The sequence below is a fragment of the Hydra vulgaris genome, chromosome 07 (assembly GCF_038396675.1).
Source record: "Hydra vulgaris chromosome 07, alternate assembly HydraT2T_AEP".
Classification (NCBI taxonomy): Eukaryota; Metazoa; Cnidaria; class Hydrozoa; order Anthoathecata; family Hydridae; genus Hydra; species Hydra vulgaris.
Genome location: NC_088926.1, coordinates 30,508,503 through 30,527,164, shown reverse-complemented (window position 1 = coordinate 30,527,164; position 18,662 = coordinate 30,508,503). Strand labels below are relative to the sequence as shown.

At 28.7% G+C, this 18,662-nt stretch overlaps 2 protein-coding genes across 2 annotated transcripts in view; one reads left to right on the top strand and one right to left on the bottom strand.

Moving 5' to 3' along the window:
• The first annotated feature begins 6,004 nt into the window (after nucleotides 1-6,004).
• The window catches only part of LOC101235710 (uncharacterized), a 34,769-nt gene continuing 22,111 nt past the window's right edge, over nucleotides 6,005-18,662 (top strand). The window contains exon 1 of the mRNA XM_065801618.1: nucleotides 6,005-6,156. Coding sequence (XP_065657690.1) covers nucleotides 6,103-6,156 — 54 coding nt within the window. The 5' untranslated portion in view covers nucleotides 6,005-6,102. The remainder of the gene's footprint in view (nucleotides 6,157-18,662) is intronic.
• On the bottom strand, nucleotides 13,426-16,880 carry LOC136082407 (zinc finger MYM-type protein 5-like). Its single transcript, XM_065801617.1, has 3 exons — nucleotides 16,422-16,880; nucleotides 15,779-16,340; nucleotides 13,426-15,533 (listed from the first exon to the last, which is right to left on the bottom strand). Exons 1-3 carry the CDS (start codon nucleotides 16,449-16,451, stop codon nucleotides 15,379-15,381), a joined length of 747 nt encoding a protein of 248 aa, XP_065657689.1. The 5' UTR covers nucleotides 16,452-16,880; the 3' UTR covers nucleotides 13,426-15,378.

Genomic DNA, 18,662 nt, shown 5'->3' with positions numbered 1-18,662 from the left:
GACATATCTTTACCCGTTTTCAAAGATCTCTTGTGATTGAAATCATTATATAAATGTACACTTAGAAACAATAATTTTATATATGAGCCCTTTTGTCAAACCAAGTTTAATCAGTTTTGTATTGCATATCGTGCAGCCTCTCTTTGGAATAAAATTGTTTTGTCCAATTTTGACATGCATTTTACTTTTCCTATTTTCAAAAATAAACTGAAAAATTTAATTATCTTGATGGATAATGTAGTCAGGTTTTTTTAATTGTAATTTTATATTTTCTTTATTGTTAATTACGTTTTATTTTGTTGATTAAGTATTGAAGTAGTTTATAAACACATACTTGTAAAAGGTTCTAATGATAAGATCAGTACACTCTTCTTTCAGAAACTTTGTTTGTATTTGTGAAAATAATATATTTACTACGACAACAAATGTAAACTTTAAAAAAAAAAAAATGCCATTCGTTTTCCGTGCCAGCCTGAATCCTAGAATTTACATAAGATACACATTTGTCAGCAAAAAGACGAAAGATTTCTACTTAAGGGCTATCACGAAGAAAATCACGGAAAGAGTACATGTCAGAAGCACTTAAGGATGAATATGGAGAAATTTGGCATTGACTAGGATCAGAAATATAATCAGACATAAGTCAAGAAGAGAAGGTAAATGATTTGGATTGTCTGGAAAGCAAGTTGGAATGATGAATATTTGTGTTAGAGATTCAGAAATACAAAAGTTTTTAGTCATAATATTTGCAGAGTCACTAGAACCAAGCAATTCAATGTGATGAGCATTAAAGTCACCAACAACAACGATATTGGCTGAAGAGTTGTCGTGCACCATGTCTTTAGAATAAGGTTGTTTTGCAAAATTTTGATTTCCTTTCTTCTTATCCTGTTTTTAAAGCTAAACTTAAAAGTTTTATTCTTTCCATTGACAACGTGCTTATGTACTTCTAATAGTAACATTTTGAAATTGATAACTTTCTATTATAACTTAGCAAATTATTTTAGTTTATATTAAGTCATTTTACTTTTTTTATATTTTTTTGTATAAAGTAGGATTAAGAAAAGAGGCTTGGTGAATTTTATCAGAAATAACATTGAAAAAAGTGCAGTCTTGAGATGAAGGAGAACGATATAAAACAAAAAGAAAGAGTGAAGTAGTTCAAAACGAAAGCACATAAAAGAATAGTCTGTAAATTGAAACCTTGCTTCCCCGACCTATTGGTGAATTCTTATGAATGTAAGCGCTCAGACCAAGCATGTGACTTTTGGAATCTTTACAAATTAAAGAAAGATGCTCTGTGATAAGACCGTACGGACTTCTTGGGGCACCTAAAAGTAAATTAAGAAAAAAATAAAAAAAAAAAACAAAAGACAGAAATATTTGCCTCCAAAAAAATCTCTAGCTGCTGCCGAAATATTTTGCTGGGAAAAATTATCAGGGTGGAATCGTTTATCAACACTAAAACAAACTTAAAAAAATATTTTAAAATTTTAGTTGGTCAATACTACAAAATTTAAGACGAAACAAAAAATATTATGAATCAGATAAGTCAGACAAAAAATATTCTGAAACTATTTGGCAAGTTTTTGATGAGCTGGCTTATTGGCAGTATGACGATGTAGATCAGATTTAGATATGCCATTCAAGCCAGCATTTGGTCCTTAAATGACCAAATGCTAAATGCTGAAAAATCAAATGTTGCAAACGTTTAAAAGATTTATAATAATTTTTCTTGTTAAATCTAATTTTGCTGGTCTTTGAAGAATATTTAATACAAAGTCTACAGGAATGTTACAAACAAACTTTGTATTGATTATTCTTCATATTGGTTTAAGTGAATTTCAGTTGTACCGTACAACGGCCTTGCGGTTGTACCAGATGATGTAAATTGTGTACCAGACTACTTGTGATGTACTATATGTAAAGTGCAATTCTTAAGCTGGTGCAAGGGTTATTTTGAGCTCGTTGTTGCATCTTTATACCAAGTTTAATAAAGGATAATTAAAAGAGGATTTTTTGTAAGCTTACAATAAAAACCTCACAAATTCAAATCATTATTTTTTTATAAAAAATAATAGCTTGTGGTCAAATGCACATTTTATAACAGCTACTTTATCATAATTTCAATAATATTTAATATTAATATATAAGTCTTATGCTATGATAAGAAATAAACCAAAAGCTCATTTTCGACTAATCGAAATTCATGATACTTTTTTATAGATCGACGATTTTTAAAGCCTGATTTTACCTAAAATGGTTTATTTTTATCAAATTTTTATGGCCAGTTTTCACCGATTTTTTTTTTTATAATTTTTCTTGGTGATAAAAAGTAAAAATTAATAAACGTGGAAACTTATTAAGCTAATTAATTAACATTTCCATCCACCTCAAACATATTCAAACACCCATCTCAAGCTTATTAAGTTTGGGGTGGGTGGAAAAACTTCCCGTATATTAAGCACGCAAGTGTAACTAAATAAAAGTCTGATATATTTCTCAATAATTATCTCTGATATATTTCTCAATAACTATCTCTCATAAAGCATTATCCTTAAACCTTTAAACATTTTAATAAATTAATACTTTATTTGAAAATTTAACAAAATAAGGAAAATTTCTTTGTTTGTCTACTCAACAGCAATCTTTTGTAATTAACCAAATAAAGTTAAATTATGGCATAAAAAAATGTAAATGAATATGACACTCTCTTGTCTTGTGATTACCAATTGAAATAAAGTTAAAAAATAGTTTTAAATAACAATTTATAGAGTAAAAATTAAACTAATTAATAGAGAAAAGGTAATGAAGGAATAAGAATAAAATATATAACTGTAATAAAATATAAGTCAATTGTTATACGTGTTTTTTTACTCAAAATTTTTATAGTTAGGTTTAAGCCTTTGATGAATTAGTAAATAGTAAAAAGTTATACTTTTTGTAGTAAAATAAACTTCGTCAAAAGAAGATTTTGGATTTGAAGAAGCATGCTTTCAATAAAAAAAATATTTTTTTAAAGGTAAAAAATGACCTATCTCTGTTATATAAAAATTGAAGAGATACCCACAGAAATCCAAATAAAAAAATACATATTGAAACTATTAATAAAATTTAGAAATACGGAATACATTTTATTTACACTTTTTATTTTTTTCGTTTTTTTAGAGTTAACAGATTTTTATTTTTGTTCTTTGGAAGTATTTAATGTAAAACAATGTTATATGATAACATCAGTACCACGGCTAGTGGGTCAGAAGTACGTTTTTTGCTTAGTTGTTTACAATTTAAGATATACAGGCAAGCTATACCAACAAATACGCGGAATTCTCAAACTTGAAAAGTTTCAATAATGTCAATAATTTATACATGAGGTAATTAGGGTAAAGTTCTTTAATACAATTAGACATTGTTTTATTAATTATTTAGCTAGCTTAGTGATAGTACTGATGAAAACCTAATGAGAAAAAAATCATTCCAAGTTATTTATACTCCATTGTTAAAACAAGGTCAAATATAAAACTGTATTGGAAAATCTATTGTAGAAAAATCACAGCACAGCCAAGTTTCGCCTTTGATTTCATAGTTTTCAAACAGCTATTGTCTTCAAACATTAAATATTGGTAGCTAAATTCACAAGCATGTCGCTTTTTTTGGAAAAGGTTTAGCAATATAAGTTGGTGTACCACAATGAACTGACACTTAAATGAGCAATAACATTTTGCAACAAATTTTAATTAAATGCAACTTACATTTAATGATAATTTGTTGCAAAATGTTATTGCTCAACTTATATTGCTAAACTTTTTCCAAAAAAAGCTTGCTTTATTGCATTATGTAAGCAAGCTATAGGTATATGAAACCGCTGTTAAGTTGTTTTTAGCCTAAAAAAAGCTATAAGAAAAACTGTGAGAAGACGGACATAATGGGAAAACACGCTACTCTTGTAATATTAATGATCAAAAATGTATAAATTTTTCTGGTAAGGTTAAAAATTAAAAAATTGGTTAGGAAGAAAGCGTGATATTCCTAGTTAAACGCTCTTTCGCAGTGCTCTGTGATTAAACCGTAAGGAATTCTGAAAGTACCTTAATAACTACATTAATAAAGGATCTTTTTTTTTTAGAAATCTACTTGTTTTTTACATTAATGAAACACAATAATCTAAAATGTTACATTAAAAAAGATTTTTGAAAAAAACAAAGAATTGAAAAAATTTTTTAGGTGAGATATTAAGCTTCAAACATAACTAAGTATTTTAATTTTTTTAGCAATTTTATAGAATGAACAACAGATAGATAAACACAGTGTTATTTTTCTTTATTTGAAATGTTGTTTTGTTTATATAACTTCCTTGTTTCTTTACTTGGTTTTTATCATACTTTATTCAATTCTATTCCTTCGTCTTGCCCAATGCTATTTTAGTTTCTTATCTAAGAAACTAAAATAGCAAATTTACTTTTCCTTTTTTTTAAATCGTATTTAGCTTTTTTAAATCTTCTAAATATTTTAAACTCTTTTTTAGTGCAATTGTTTTTACCGATACTACTAATGAGATTAAAGTTGAAATTACACTTGTCATAGTGAGTCATTATTTCAAATTCTATAAGAAGTTTTATTCTACTTTTTTCCGTTTGTTTTTTTGTTACTTTCAATTTTGTGTTCGTATCTTTTGATGCTGTAATTTTGCTTGCTGCTTTTAAATCCAGCTGTTTTTTAACTTCTGTGGTGGTGTATATCTATTTGTGATGTTATGCCCCACTGTCCCGATATGCCCTTCTCTGACTCTTTTTCCTTAATAAAATCAATATATCATGAAACTATGTTTGTGGCTTATCTTTCCATGCTTTATATTATGTACATATGTTATTTATTTAAAATATAATGAAGACTATAATTTAGTGAAATAAGAAAAAATCTGATAACACGGTTTAAATAACACACGTGTTATTTAAACCGTGTTATCAGATTTTTTCTTATTTCACTAAATTATAGTCTTCATTATATTTTAAATAAATAACATATGTACATAATATAAAGCATGGAAAGATAAGCCATTTTAACGTGTTAAAATATTTGTCCTTAAAATAGATTCTTAAAATAATTTTCGTAAAGTTAAAACTAATTTAACTTTAACAAACTTTTTATTCAAAATGACAAACTTTGTGACCTTTTTATTCAAAATGACAAACGTTGTGACCTTTTTATTCAAAAGTCTTTTAACATTAAGATAAAATAGAAGAAATAGGTTTAAGTAAAAAAAAAAAAATCAGCGCAGCTTTTACGTTGAATTTTTTATTTTAATTACAATTTCAAACTGCACTGGGAAGTAATGACTTACATTAATAGATAACTGACAAAAAATAATAATAATAATAATGGAAAAAAAAAAAAAAAACACGCGGAAACTACAAGCGTAATTACTTTGCGTTAACAAAATAATTACGACAGAGTTTGACGGTGGGCAATAGAAACATGCGTCAATAGAAACAAATTGCTTGAATATGCTTAGTAAGCTTCAGTGAATAAACCACGTTTATTCACTGCATTTAACAGAATTTTTTTCGATAATATCAATTTACTTATCTATGTGCAAAAAAATAGTATTCTAAAACGATAAAATGTGTTTGTTTTTTATTTAAAATATTTCATTAATTAGCTTTTAAAACTGTAATGCGAAAAACAAAACAAAAAACCCTTTTTCAAAATAGCAAATGCGTTCCTAAGTTATCAAACATGTATTAAAAATATCCTGGGATTTAAAATATATTTTATAACCAGGTATTTATCGCTACGATATCGATACAAATAACTTTTTTGTTATGAACTGTTAAAAATGCTTCAAAGACAACTTGAAATAACTAAAAGATATACGCAAACTTAATTATTATTGCATTTCCGAATGCCTCAAATTAAGCAATTAACAAAAGTTAGATAAAGTTAATGTATTTTTTTGTTTTGTTTTGGCGTAACTTCATGAGTAAACAAACAAATTTAGATTGGACTGGGTTCTAATGTGAAATATAGGTAAAATATTACTTCCTTAACTTTTATACTGTAAATTTAAGCGAACGCTTGGTTCAACTCATCGAGAATTAAAAAATGATAACATTTCTTTTGCTATTGCTAGCCTCACTACTTAAAGATGGAGAGTTTGTAAGTCTTCCTTTTAATGAATATTATAATAATTGCTCAATATATCTGCTTACTGTAAAAAATCTTTAATCTCTATATCTATATTCACTATTATCGCCGAAAAAAAAAACTTTTTTGTATTATTATTATTATTATCTTAAAACCTTTTTTTAATATATTTTAAACTTTTAATATATTGTAAAACCTTATACAAGGTTTTAAAGTTTTTCACATGTAAAAATAAATTAAATAAAGTTTAACAAATATTTGAAATTCCAAAACTAATTCCTCATTCTATGTAGCAGCACTCATTTGTGTATTATAACTATTTTTCAGTCGATACAAAACATTTTTCACTTTTCATAAGTAACTTGCGGGTTCTTTTTTTTTCTAAAAAAAGAAAGTATACTTACGGAGAGAAACTTCTTCGGAAACAAAAATGTCCCCGTGAATTTTTTGTCTCTTTTGTATCAAACTCTCAATAAACGTAACCATAGCCGCGCGTATGTGTAATATATACAGGGGCACTAATTTGAATAAAATGAATGTCCCATCGTAGTCGTAAAACTGCACCTGTTGATATATATATATATATATATATATATATATATATATATATATATATATATATATATATATATATATATATATGTATATATATATATATATATATATATATATATATATATATATATATATATATATATATATATATAACACTATCTTAGCAAATTAAGTTTCCATTAATGCAAACCTAATATTTATTTCATATGTGAAATAAATATTAGGTTTTTGTAAATATTTTATTTTAAACTCTGTATTTAAAATTAGATATGAATGAAAACTTAATTTGCTAAGTTAGTGTAACTTTTAGTTGCGATTTTTAAAGTATTGAATGCATATTTCATTACATGTTTTGGCCATAGCACAGTGGGGCAGAATTGTTTCAAAACTGGACATTTGACAAATATGAAAAAAGGCGTTATGGAACATTTTATGGTGGTAATGTATAAAAGAGTCTCTGGTCCATCTTACCCACGTGTTTTTTTAGCGGAGGACTGACTTTTAACATTGCAGAAACCATAACCTAGCTCAATTCTTTTGTTTAAAAAATAACTCGCCTGCGTGTGTTATTAGTACTACTTTGTTTTTATAGTGTTAAAGCTGAAGTTTGTTAAAAGTTCTAAATTCTTTCCAGGGATTCTTTAAATGTAGGTTTGCCGCTATGTTTTGCTAATGAAAAAATAATTTCAAAGTGATTAAAATATACTTTAACGCGTCTTTTAAAAAGTGCATTTACAATATTTTTATTTAACTTTTTCAAACAATGCGCTTTTCGTTATCCTCACTTAGATACAGTTTCAAATATTTTTTTTATGAAGTTGCTAATGATTATAGATTTAAATTTTTTTTTTTTTTGCACTTATTGAGCCCTTTTGTGCGATTAGCGGAGTGTCACTTTAATCAGTAGAAACCAGGCAAAAAAACCAGGTCATGAACGCTTGAACTAATTTAATAAAACTTTTTTTGGGTGACTTTTTACATTATATTTGATTACTGTAATTTATTTTAGCGAATCGATTAGAAAACGTTTGTTTTGCATGGAGCAAGCATTTTATTTTTTTTATTTTTTCTGTTATCGCTTACCGGTTTTTTATTTTTTCTGTTATCGCTTACCGGTTTTTTAAAAAACTTTACTCGAAATTATTCGAAAATAGGTTAAAAACGTCGGACAATTGTAAATGCTTAAAAGTCTATGGAGTAATTTTTTCTAAGTTTAACAAGTGCCCTTAAAATAATTATTTAACTTAAAAATCCAAAACAAACAAAAAATTAATTTTGTCCCGTGTTAAAGCTATTCTGCAATCTGTGCATCGATTTATTTTTAATAATTTATTATTAATAACCATTTATTATTAATAACCAAACGAATCATTAATGACGTTTCTATTGAACTTATTAATCAATCTTTATCTTCTGGAAACTGGGAAAATATATTGCAAATAAAAAGCACTAACAAAGCCTATGAAAATTTTCTTCAAATATTTCAAAAACATTACAATAATGCATTTCCAGAGATAACAAAAATTATTAAATCCAGTGGCGGATCCAGCATTTTTTGGTCTTTGAGATAGCTAACTTCCAGACATGGAGCAAACTCCAAACATTTATATGTTTATAATTATGTCAAATAAGGATGCTTTGCAAAAAATTGCGATGATTGGAGGCTGGGAACAAAAAAGCCCCAAATTTTGTGCCCCCCCCTGCCCCAAACGTGAGAGCAACAAGTTGATAAAATATTTTTTGTACTGTTTTTAACTAGACTAATATTCATCGATAAATTTTAAATTTCATAGTAAAATATTTTAGCTTTCAAAAGTTATGACCATATAAAGTTTAAACCCCCCTCAATTTGAGGGGGTTATAAATTTTATATGGTCATTATTTTTAAACGCTGAAAGATAATACTATGAAACTTAAAATTTATGGATGAATATAAGTCTAGTTGAGAACAGTACAAAAAATACTTCATCAACTTGGTGCTCTCACGTTTGGGGCAGGGGGGGGCACAAAATTTGGAGCTTTTTTGTTCCCAGCCTCCAATCATAGCAATTTTTTGCAAAGCATCCTTATTTGATATAAGTATAAACATATAAATGTTTGGAGTTTGCTCCATGTCTGGAAGTTAGCTATCTCAAAGACCAAAAAAAGCTGGATCTGAAATCCGGCTCTGAAATCTAATATGTATTTGAACCCATGGATAACTACATGAATATTAAAATCATCAAAAAAGAAACAACGTTTGTACGAAAAATTTCTTAAAAAAAAATCATTTGCTAATGAATCCAATTATAAAAAATATAAAGGCATTTTTGAGCAAGTTATAAATCGTTCAAAGAAAATATACTATTCAAGTCAATTACTAAAATTCAAGGGTGACACTCAGAAAACCTGGAATGTCATTAAAGAATTAATTGGTAAAAAAAATTTTTCAACTACTTGTCTTCCAAAAACAATAAATTCTAATGGCGTTGATATACTTAATGAATCAAAAATTGCAAAAACATTTAACCAAGTTTTTGTTAGTGTAGGATCAAATTCAGCCTTAAAACTAAAACTTGGTAAATTTAGCGTAGAGTCATATTTAACTGCTAACAATACAATAATGACCAACAATAAACTGACTAAAAATGAGTTATTAATTGCTTTTCAAACATTAAAACTAAACAAAGGATTAGGAGTTGATGAAATAAGCAGTAATGTTGTAATAAAATCTATGCATTATTTAATAACACCACTGTTGCGTATTTTTAATCTTTCTTTAAAATAAGAAATATTTCCAGAAAGTTTTAAAACTGCAAGAGTTACACCAGTTTTCAAATCGGGTGATCCTTCTAATGTCTCTAATTATAGACCTATTTCCATTCTTCCTTGCTTCTCTAAAATACTAGAACGAATAATGTATAATAGACTATTCTTTTTTCTAGAAACAAATAATATTTTATACAACAAACAATTTGGGTTCAAAAAAGGTCATTCAACTGATCATGCTATTCTTAAACTCGTTCATGATATTTTTCGAGCCTTTGATAAAAAAGAGTATACATTAGGTATTTTTATAGACCTTAGCAAAGCCTTCGACACAGTTGACCACCATATCTTAGTAAAAAAACTAGTAAATTACGGAGTTAAGAATGCAAATATAGTTTGGTTTAAAAGCTACTTGTCTTATAGAAAGCAGTATGTTTCTTATGATGGTGGTAAAACTGACAATAGGACAATCACTTATGGAGTTCCTCAAGGATTCATTTTAGGACCGCTTTTGTTTTTAATTTACATTAACTACTTAAGCAGAGCTTCGAATATTTTTGACTCTGTTTTGTTTGCTGACGATACCAATTTATTTTATTCCCATAGTAACATAAAAACTCTATTAAAAACAGTCAACGAAGAACTGTTAAAAGTAACTGAATGGTTTAATACAAATAAATTGTCATTAAACTTAACCAAAACTAAGTATATTTTTTTTCATCGCTTTATCAGAGAGGCGAAATTCCTCTAAAGCTCCCAAATATTAGCATCGGGAATCAATTTATAAAAAGAGAACACTCAATGAAGTTTCTAGGTGTTCTTCTTGACGAAAATATCACATGGATAAACCATTTAAAATTAATCGAAATTAAAATATCTAAAAATATTGGCATACTTTATAAGGTAAAACCTTATCTAAATCAAACTTGCTTAAAATATATCTACTTCTCTTTTATTTATTGTTATCTCAATTTATGCTAACATTGCTTGGTGCAGCACCAATAAAAAAAAACTAAACAAACTATTTAACAAAGAAAAACATGCCATAAGAATAATATCCAACGCAGACCGTCTCTCTCATTCACAACCACTATTTATTAATCTAAAAATCTTAAATGTTTACCAAATAAATATATATCATCATTTAATTTTTATGTATAAAATCAATAACGATACGATGCCAAATATTTTTAAAACGCTATTTAAAAAAATACAGCACAAATACCTTACTAGACACGCAAACAATAATTATGTTTAAGCTAAAAATCACTTTGAAGCCACTAAGTTTTCTACCACAGCTAGAGGCCCACAACTATGGAGTAAAGTAATTTGAAATGACATCAAAACGCTTGCAAACATAAATATTTTTAAATCAAAACTAAAAGAAATAATTTTAATTAATCAAAACATGAAGGACTTCTTCTAGAGCTATATTTATTTGTTGGCCTTTAAAATATTTTATAGTATATTTTCATTTTATTTGCAAAGGTTTAAAAACTTAGTTCACTAAAAAACTTATTTCTTATTTTTTATTTTCTTTTTATGAAAAACTAAAGGTCTTGCTATAGAAGTTTAAATTCTTTTCATTATATTTCCTAATTAAGAATTCTTAATCGCAATAATTAAAAACAATTATATATAGTTTCGAATATCTTTTTTTTTTTTTTTTCTTCTTTTTTTGCTTTGTGTTCAGTTATATTTGAAAATAAGTTTTAGAATTTATTATCTTTATTTTTTTTTCTTTTTTTTGTTTGTTTGTTTGTTTGTTTGTATTTTGTTGTTTTTTGTTGTTGTTTTTTTTCTTTTTTTTTCTTTTATATTTGATAACATTTTTAATGACAAGGTTTGATAGCTATATTATTTACGGATTATTGGGAGCTTGGGGATAAGACTATTTTGTCTTCTTCTTGCCCCCGCCATGTGTATATTACCAATACGAGAGTTGTAATTAATTTTAAACGGCAAACTTATAACTAAAAATAAAAAAATAAAAAAAAATAAAAAATTTATTTGAGACTAAGTTTTTAAGTTAAGTTTCTTTTAACTTTAAGTTCATAACCAAAATAATATATTTTTCATTTTTTTAGAAGTTATACATTGAGGATTATAAAAAAACAAACTCTTTATTAGTGTTTGTTTTTATTTTATTATTTTTTTTTTTTTAAAGGATATTTTTGTACATTAAAAAATAATTGATTTAGATGTTGTTAGAGTCTTAGAACATCTTAAATCATTTATTTTTAATGTACAAAAATTTTCTTTTTTAAAAAAGTAAATAAATAAACAAGTGCGTTTTTATAAATAATATTTAAGTGATTGTTTGCGATATTGAATTTTGTTTTGTTTCCAAGGACAAATAAACAAGGATATATAGTTGCATAACAACAGTCAAAATTATTCAACTTTAAATTAACTTATGAATATTAATTTTGTCATTTTAGTATAACAGAAGAAAAGCAGTTTTATAAAATAATAAAATTTTGCTTCTCAGAATTCAACATAGTGGAGAGCAAATTAATAGATCGAGACAGATAGAACAGAATAATTCAAATCTTCCAAATAAATAAAGCGTGAACTTCTATTCAAATGCTTTTATAAGACCGAAAGACTTCTTAGTGCACCTTAAATTAAAATAAAATATAAATGACTAACAACATTTATTAGATTGTTGCGCAAATGCTGTGGTTGCTTTGTCTTTTTAATTAGTTGATTGCCTTTGTAGGTACAGTACAATATCTATTATTCAAATCTCCTTAATTCGAAAACCTTCATAATTCGATTATATGTCACTCGATTTTTTATATTCAATTATAAGTCACCGTGAAATGTCGCCATAAAAATTCACTTTCTATAATTCAAAAATCTCTCCAATTTGAACTTTTATTTTTTCTGATAAAGTTCGAGTTAGAGAGATAGTACTGTATTTACGTTAGGTAAATATATTGCATTTATTTTTATATCATATCATTTCAACGTATATTTTAGAAAAACTTAAAAAAAAAAAGAGATATCTCTTCTACTTTTTAAACATACTTATTTCTGTACAATTTACTTCCAACTATTCTATTTTTAACTATGTTTTAGGAGGATTAACTAACATGGCTGTTTGTTTTTTCTCTTCACGTTACTGTCTCAATAAAAAAAATTGTTATTTCACTTTTTAACAAAATATTACCTAATTTAAATAAATTAATGAAAATATAAGCAAAATCATAAAAAGACTACACGCGATAAGTAAATTATATAAAACGGTCTTTGTAAACGGATTAAATTATTTTTATAAAATCTTGCAACCCATGTTGCCATATTTTTAAATAAAAAATTTAGGTGGCAGGTTCAAGAATTCAGGAAAGCCTTTCTAGGAAAGAAAAAAAGAAAATTCTTGCTATGATAGAAAAAAACATGATTACTTTTTAGGATAGAATAATTGAAGGATAGAAAAGAAGAAAGAAATACATATATCCTTTCTGGCAAAGAAAAATGAAAAACTTGCTAGCAAAGACTTTTTTAGGATAGAAATCGCACAAGTAAAAGTCATTTTCTTTCTAGCAAAGAAAATTGGAAAAACGTACTAGCAAAGAAATTTTAGAAAAGAAATTTTAAAAACGTGCTAGCAAAGAAATTTTAAGAAAGAATTTGCGCGCAATTTGGTAATTACAGTTATGATTTTTAATTGAATAAATGTTAAATAATTATAATCGCATTAATTTTGGTTCGATCAGAAAAATTCATTTAAAATTCAAAATATTTTATTAATAAAATATCTCAAATTTACTATGTAATATTCTATTTGCACAAATCTTAGTTGCATTTTTTTATTAAATTAGTTTACTGCATAAAGCCCTTCAAAATATTTATTCTAACGCATCAAAATGCTAAACTATGAGTAAACCAGTTAATTCCAAATTGATGTACAAAACAGGTTTAGAATATCAGCCCTTTTAAGCTTATTTTAAATATTTCAATTCAACCAGGCCCGCCGTGAGCCTTTGCGGCGCCCAGGGTCAAAATTTCCCAAGCGCCCTACTGAAAGTGAAAGCTGATCTAATGATCCATAATTCAATACATATAATAAGCCATTTGATAACAAATCAAAGAGGATAAAAGAATATAGAATTTTTTAATTTTAATTAATGAACATTTGAACAGTTTATTTCTAGATAATTGCAATGGTCTTTTGACTTGGTTATACACTCAAACATAAAATGATAAAGTCGACACTAGAACATGGTAAAAACAGACCAAAGACAATCATTAAACACTATTGGATGTTAAGAGCAAAAATTTGTCTAGAATACAACAGCTATTGCTGTTTCAACTTCGGAGGAAATTGATCTTTCGAGCTTTACTCATGGCGAATTTGGAAATCACTTCACCGTAGCACAACTTTTTGGCAAGATCATGCTCAATGGAAATAACCAGAAGATTCGTGAGTCGTTCTTGGCTCATTGTAGACCTTAAAGCTGTCTTAACTAGAGCAAGCTTACTAAAAGATCTCTCGCCTTCCGCAACAGAAACAGGGATGGTGTTGAAGATGCGCAGCAAAATGCAGACTGATTCGAAGAGCGGCTGAAGACCTTTCTGGTATATTCCATTCAATAACGTCATGGAAGTGAGAGATTCTTTTGGACCAAAAAGATTGGATCGCTTCAGAGCATTGAGGTGGCGGACCTCTTCAATAAGTTTCTCTTCCTCAACATCGGTCGCGTAGATTTGTGCCAAGACCTTGCATTTCTTCTCGAATTGGATAGGTGCTTCAACACTTTCTTCTGATTCTTCTTCATTTGACATAACAAGAGATTTCAATGACCACAAGAACGAAAACATATTCGTCGTCTTCTCAGCAGCTTGGAATCTATCGCTGACCTGCTGAATAAGAGTATCAAGAGCGGTATTGAATACGCTCACCTCAAACTCTTTTGCTTCGTCTTCATGGAAATGAGCGGTGTTCCTCACCTCTTCGTGAAAGGTCTTCCTTTTTTTCGTCCTCTTCTTCACAAATTCTGATTGAAAACCAAAAGAAGCAAGACCAGATGCTATCAAACGTGCCTCATTAAGGATGCTGGTCCAAGATGATCTCAGTCAATTTAGATCTTCAATAAGAATCTTAATGAGTTTCATCTCGTCGTCCAAGGAGATATTTTCTGATTGGAGTGCAAGGCTCACGTAGTTGATTGATTGAAGAGTTTTATACCAAAAGGTTGTCATTACGATGAACTCGAATGAATGAACCTAATTCTCCGGAGATTTTACTTCATTCAATTGATCAGCTGTTAGATCAAAATCGCGGAGCTTTTTCAAAGATTCGAGGATTTCCCTGGATCGCTTGACTAACGGCTTCACGGCCTCGATTCGCGCACTCCATCTGGTTTGCGACGTTTGATGAAGGGACAAACCAGTGGTTTCAATCAAGACATTCCACCGACTAGGGCTTCCACTGAAAAGATTGTAAAGTGACTGAACTCGGCCAAAGTAGTTCTTGACTTCAACCGAAGATTCAGCAGAATGAACACCAGCAAGGTTGAGACTATGAGCGCTGCATGGCATATAGAGAGCTTGAGGATTTTTTTGCAGTATAATCGCCTGTACTCCTTTGTATATACCGGACATGTTCGCTCCATTGTCATATCCTTGACCTCTGCAGTTTTTGAGATCGATTCCATTTTGTTCTAAGACGTCCATAATAAGCTTGGCAATGTCAGCACCTATCTTTTTTTCAAGATTCTTGACCCTCAGAAAGCGCTCCTTCATGGTCCATCTTTTGTCAGTACCAAAGTATACAAAGCGGAGAACAAAGGTGATTTGCTCGGTGTGAGAGACGTCCGGAGTCCCGTCCACAAGAATGGAATAGTAGATGGCCATATGAGCTTCGTTGATGATGGCACCGTGAACGATTCCTCCGCACTCTTTGATGAATTCATTTTGAGTGCTTCAGCCCAAGTAATGGGCATTCATTTTGTTACCTTCTTGTTGGCAACGGGAAACTTCTTCTAAGTGTAGTTGAAGAGTCTTGTTGTGCTTGGCCAAGAGCTCTAGGGTAGCTAGAAAGTTGCCATTGTCGTCTTCTCCAATCATTTTTGATGAACCTAAAAATTATAATAATAAGACAGATTTATTTAAAACAATAAAGAAGCATTTGTTTTATTTTATGATGATTCTATGATGATTTTATATTATGATTTATGAATATTATAACATATTTATTTAAAAGAATAAAGAAGGATTTGTTTTATTTAATGATTTCCAAAATATCTAGTTAATCTTATAAATATAAGCTAAATAGATTTAAAGATAGTCGGTATCACGATAGAATAATTGTAAATAGATTTACCTCTGAAACTAAGGTTTCGTGACGCTAAAAAAAGAGTAACATCTAAGATGCATCGTAGAATTTCACGCCATCTGGCTGCTTCATTTCTTATCGAGTTTTCAAGAGCTGCATCTATTCCGCTTTGATTTTCTAAGCTTTCTAGCGCCGTTTTCCATTCTTTGTAAAAGTTTCGATGCTGGGCGTTATTCTGGTGACTTTTGACTTTCTCAGGTAGCTTGTGCCAGTTGCAGCTTATTCCATCATTCCATCTTAGAAGGTGCGACTGGTGTCCGATCCCAAAAGATTGTTTGCTTCCAAACAGAGAACACGGAAAGCAAATAAATGATTTCTTAGATACACTCCAGACCAGCCAATCTCGGCATGTCTTCTCCCCGTTGAGAGAAGTTTCGTAGAAAATTGATTCAGGAACCTTCTTCTTATTAGAATCTTTCGGGAAAGCTGAAGGATTTCGAGGAAGCCCCTGTAGAAGCACAGAATCTCTTTCCACTTTGGAAAGATGTGCTGCCCACAAAGCAGGATCATTGGAAGGAATGGTAGCGATGGGTTCTTCTGTTGGCAACACCTGAGAATAAATTTTAAAAAATCTTATTTTATTAGCTTAAAAGTTTATTAACATCATTTCTTTTAAAGAGGTAGAACTTACCAAAATATTCTCTTCATTCACAGCTACCATTCCGATTTTTGATAGGGGCTCTCCCGAGCTTTCAGAAATGTCAGTGACATCGTTTTCGGTTCCAACCTATAAAAATAAGTTAAAAATTTATATAACATTGAATTAATCAAATGAGAAAATATCCTTTCACGGGGAAAACTATTTACTACTTGAATCGATTGACTTGGCAGGAAAGAGTTTGAAGCAGTAGGACTTTCATCTTCTCCTTTTTTTGTAACTGTAATACCACAGTCTTGAAGAGTGCGTTTGTTCTTTTCCTCATTCGCAGTTCTTTGAGCAGCATTCTTTCTTACTTGACAACCAGAATCTTTCTTTTTAAAACCAGACATGTTTTAATTCTTTTTGAAACAGCATCCGCTCATAAGCAAAGAACTGTTTGAATTTCTTCTTGATTGGGTCTATCAGACTATCACATCGATATCACGTGTTTCAAAATTGTTTTAAATTTGAGAGATTTTAAAAATTAGAGAAATAAATTTAATAAAATTGTTTTAATATTTTATATCAATATCAAACTACTTGGATTTAATCTAATCTCTTTTTTTAATAAAGTAAAAAATCTCCGTTTTTAATTGAATGAAAATCTCCGTGCACTAAAGTTATTTTAAACATTTACTTCAGCAGTTATTTTAAATATTTACCTCAATTTTAAACATTTTCTTCAGCGGGTTGTTAAATTAATCATTAGTATTCACTTTATTTGCGAGTTTCTGCTATATAAAAAGAATCGCTTTATTTAAAACTAATGTTTTGAAACTTTCAAAACATTAGTTTTAAATACAATAAAAAAAGTAATTAATGCTTTAAAACTAAGAAATTAGCATTACTTTCAAATTGAAAGTAATGCTAATTTCTTAGTTTTAAAGCATTAATTACTTTTTTTATTTAAAAAGTCCAATTATAAAGCACTTCATTACAAAGTTGAAAATTTAAACTAAAAAAAATTGACCGGCCAAAAAAAGCAATTGACCGTCTATTATATGTTTTAGCTGGTCAAATTGACCGGCTGCTTTTGATTTCTTATTTTCCACGCTGCTTCCCAGTACTTCATCTTTTTTTTAAATAAACATGAAAAAAAAAATTATTTATATTCGGCTTCGTGCGCCCCTGTCGACCTGGCGCCCGGGACAAAACAACCCAGTAGACCCCCCCTCACGGCGGCCCTGAATTCAACCTTAAAAGACTATACGATTATTGCTTTATAATAAGCTAATATCAATATATTTTTGAATTGTGTAAGTTTTTTGATTTGAAGAAACATTTAATCGTCATTATAGATTATAAGTATAATCTAATTCTAACAAAATCTTTGTGAAATAATAAAGATTATCTGAAATTTCTGAATATTCATCAGTGATTCACTTTTATTATAAAAAATAATTCTGTCCTAGGCTAGGACAGAATTATTTTTTATAATAAAAGTGATTAATCCAAATTCATTAATCCAAAAAATCCAATCCAAAAGTCATTAATCCAAAAAAACTTGCTAGGACCTAGCAAGTTTTTTTGGATTAATGAAATAAAATTCTGTCGTAGCAAGTTTTTTAGATTTATTAAATAAAATTCTTTCCTAGCAAGTTTTTCGCATTTATTAAATAAAATTCTTTCCAAGCAAGTTGTTTACGTTTAATAAAAGATATTCTTTCTTAGAAAGTATTTCAAGTTTCTTTTCAAAAATTCTGCCAAAAAATATTATTTGTAAAAATTCTTTTCTAGTAAGGTTTCTTTATTTCTATGATAAAACATTCTATTCTGAAATTATTCTTTCCTAGTTTTCTATCCTCATTTTATTCTTGTCTAGCATGGCACACTAAAATTTATAAAGAAAGTCAGTTTCTTTCAATATTTAACTTTTCAATAACATTTTTAACTGTTATAAATTAGGTTTCACCGGAAGCATACTTTTTAAAGTAAAATTCTTTTTTAATCTCACATCCATCTTATATTTATTTTGATTTATTGAACAAAAATTATCATGCTGTATTCGTGTAGATGCAGAGTGCTCACCTCAAGTGAGAAGTTCCAGGTTCAATCTCGACCATGTCCCTGGCAGTACTGCGCTCAACTTGTTTCTCCGCGCAGAGGCCTTGTTTGTCAAGGTTCGTGTTTTGTGTAACATCAGCAGGTATCGTCTTTCTCTCCTCTCTTGCTACAAGTGTTTTGCCTTTGATCTTCAGATTTACTTGCATAAACGTAATCTCGAGTAGATAA

What these genes read in the sequence shown, in the direction of transcription:
- LOC136082407 (XM_065801617.1), bottom strand. Translation starts at nt 16,451, where the DNA reads ATGGTAGCTGTGAATGAAGAGAATATTTTG. An exon ending in TGAATGAAGAGAATATTTTG is followed by an intron (nt 16,341 to 16,421) that starts GTAAGTTCTACC and finishes ATTTATTCTCAG; the next exon opens with GTGTTGCCAACAGAAGAACC. An exon ending in ACGAAACCTTAGTTTCAGAG is followed by an intron (nt 15,534 to 15,778) that starts GTAAATCTATTT and finishes TATAATTTTTAG; the next exon opens with GTTCATCAAAAATGATTGGA.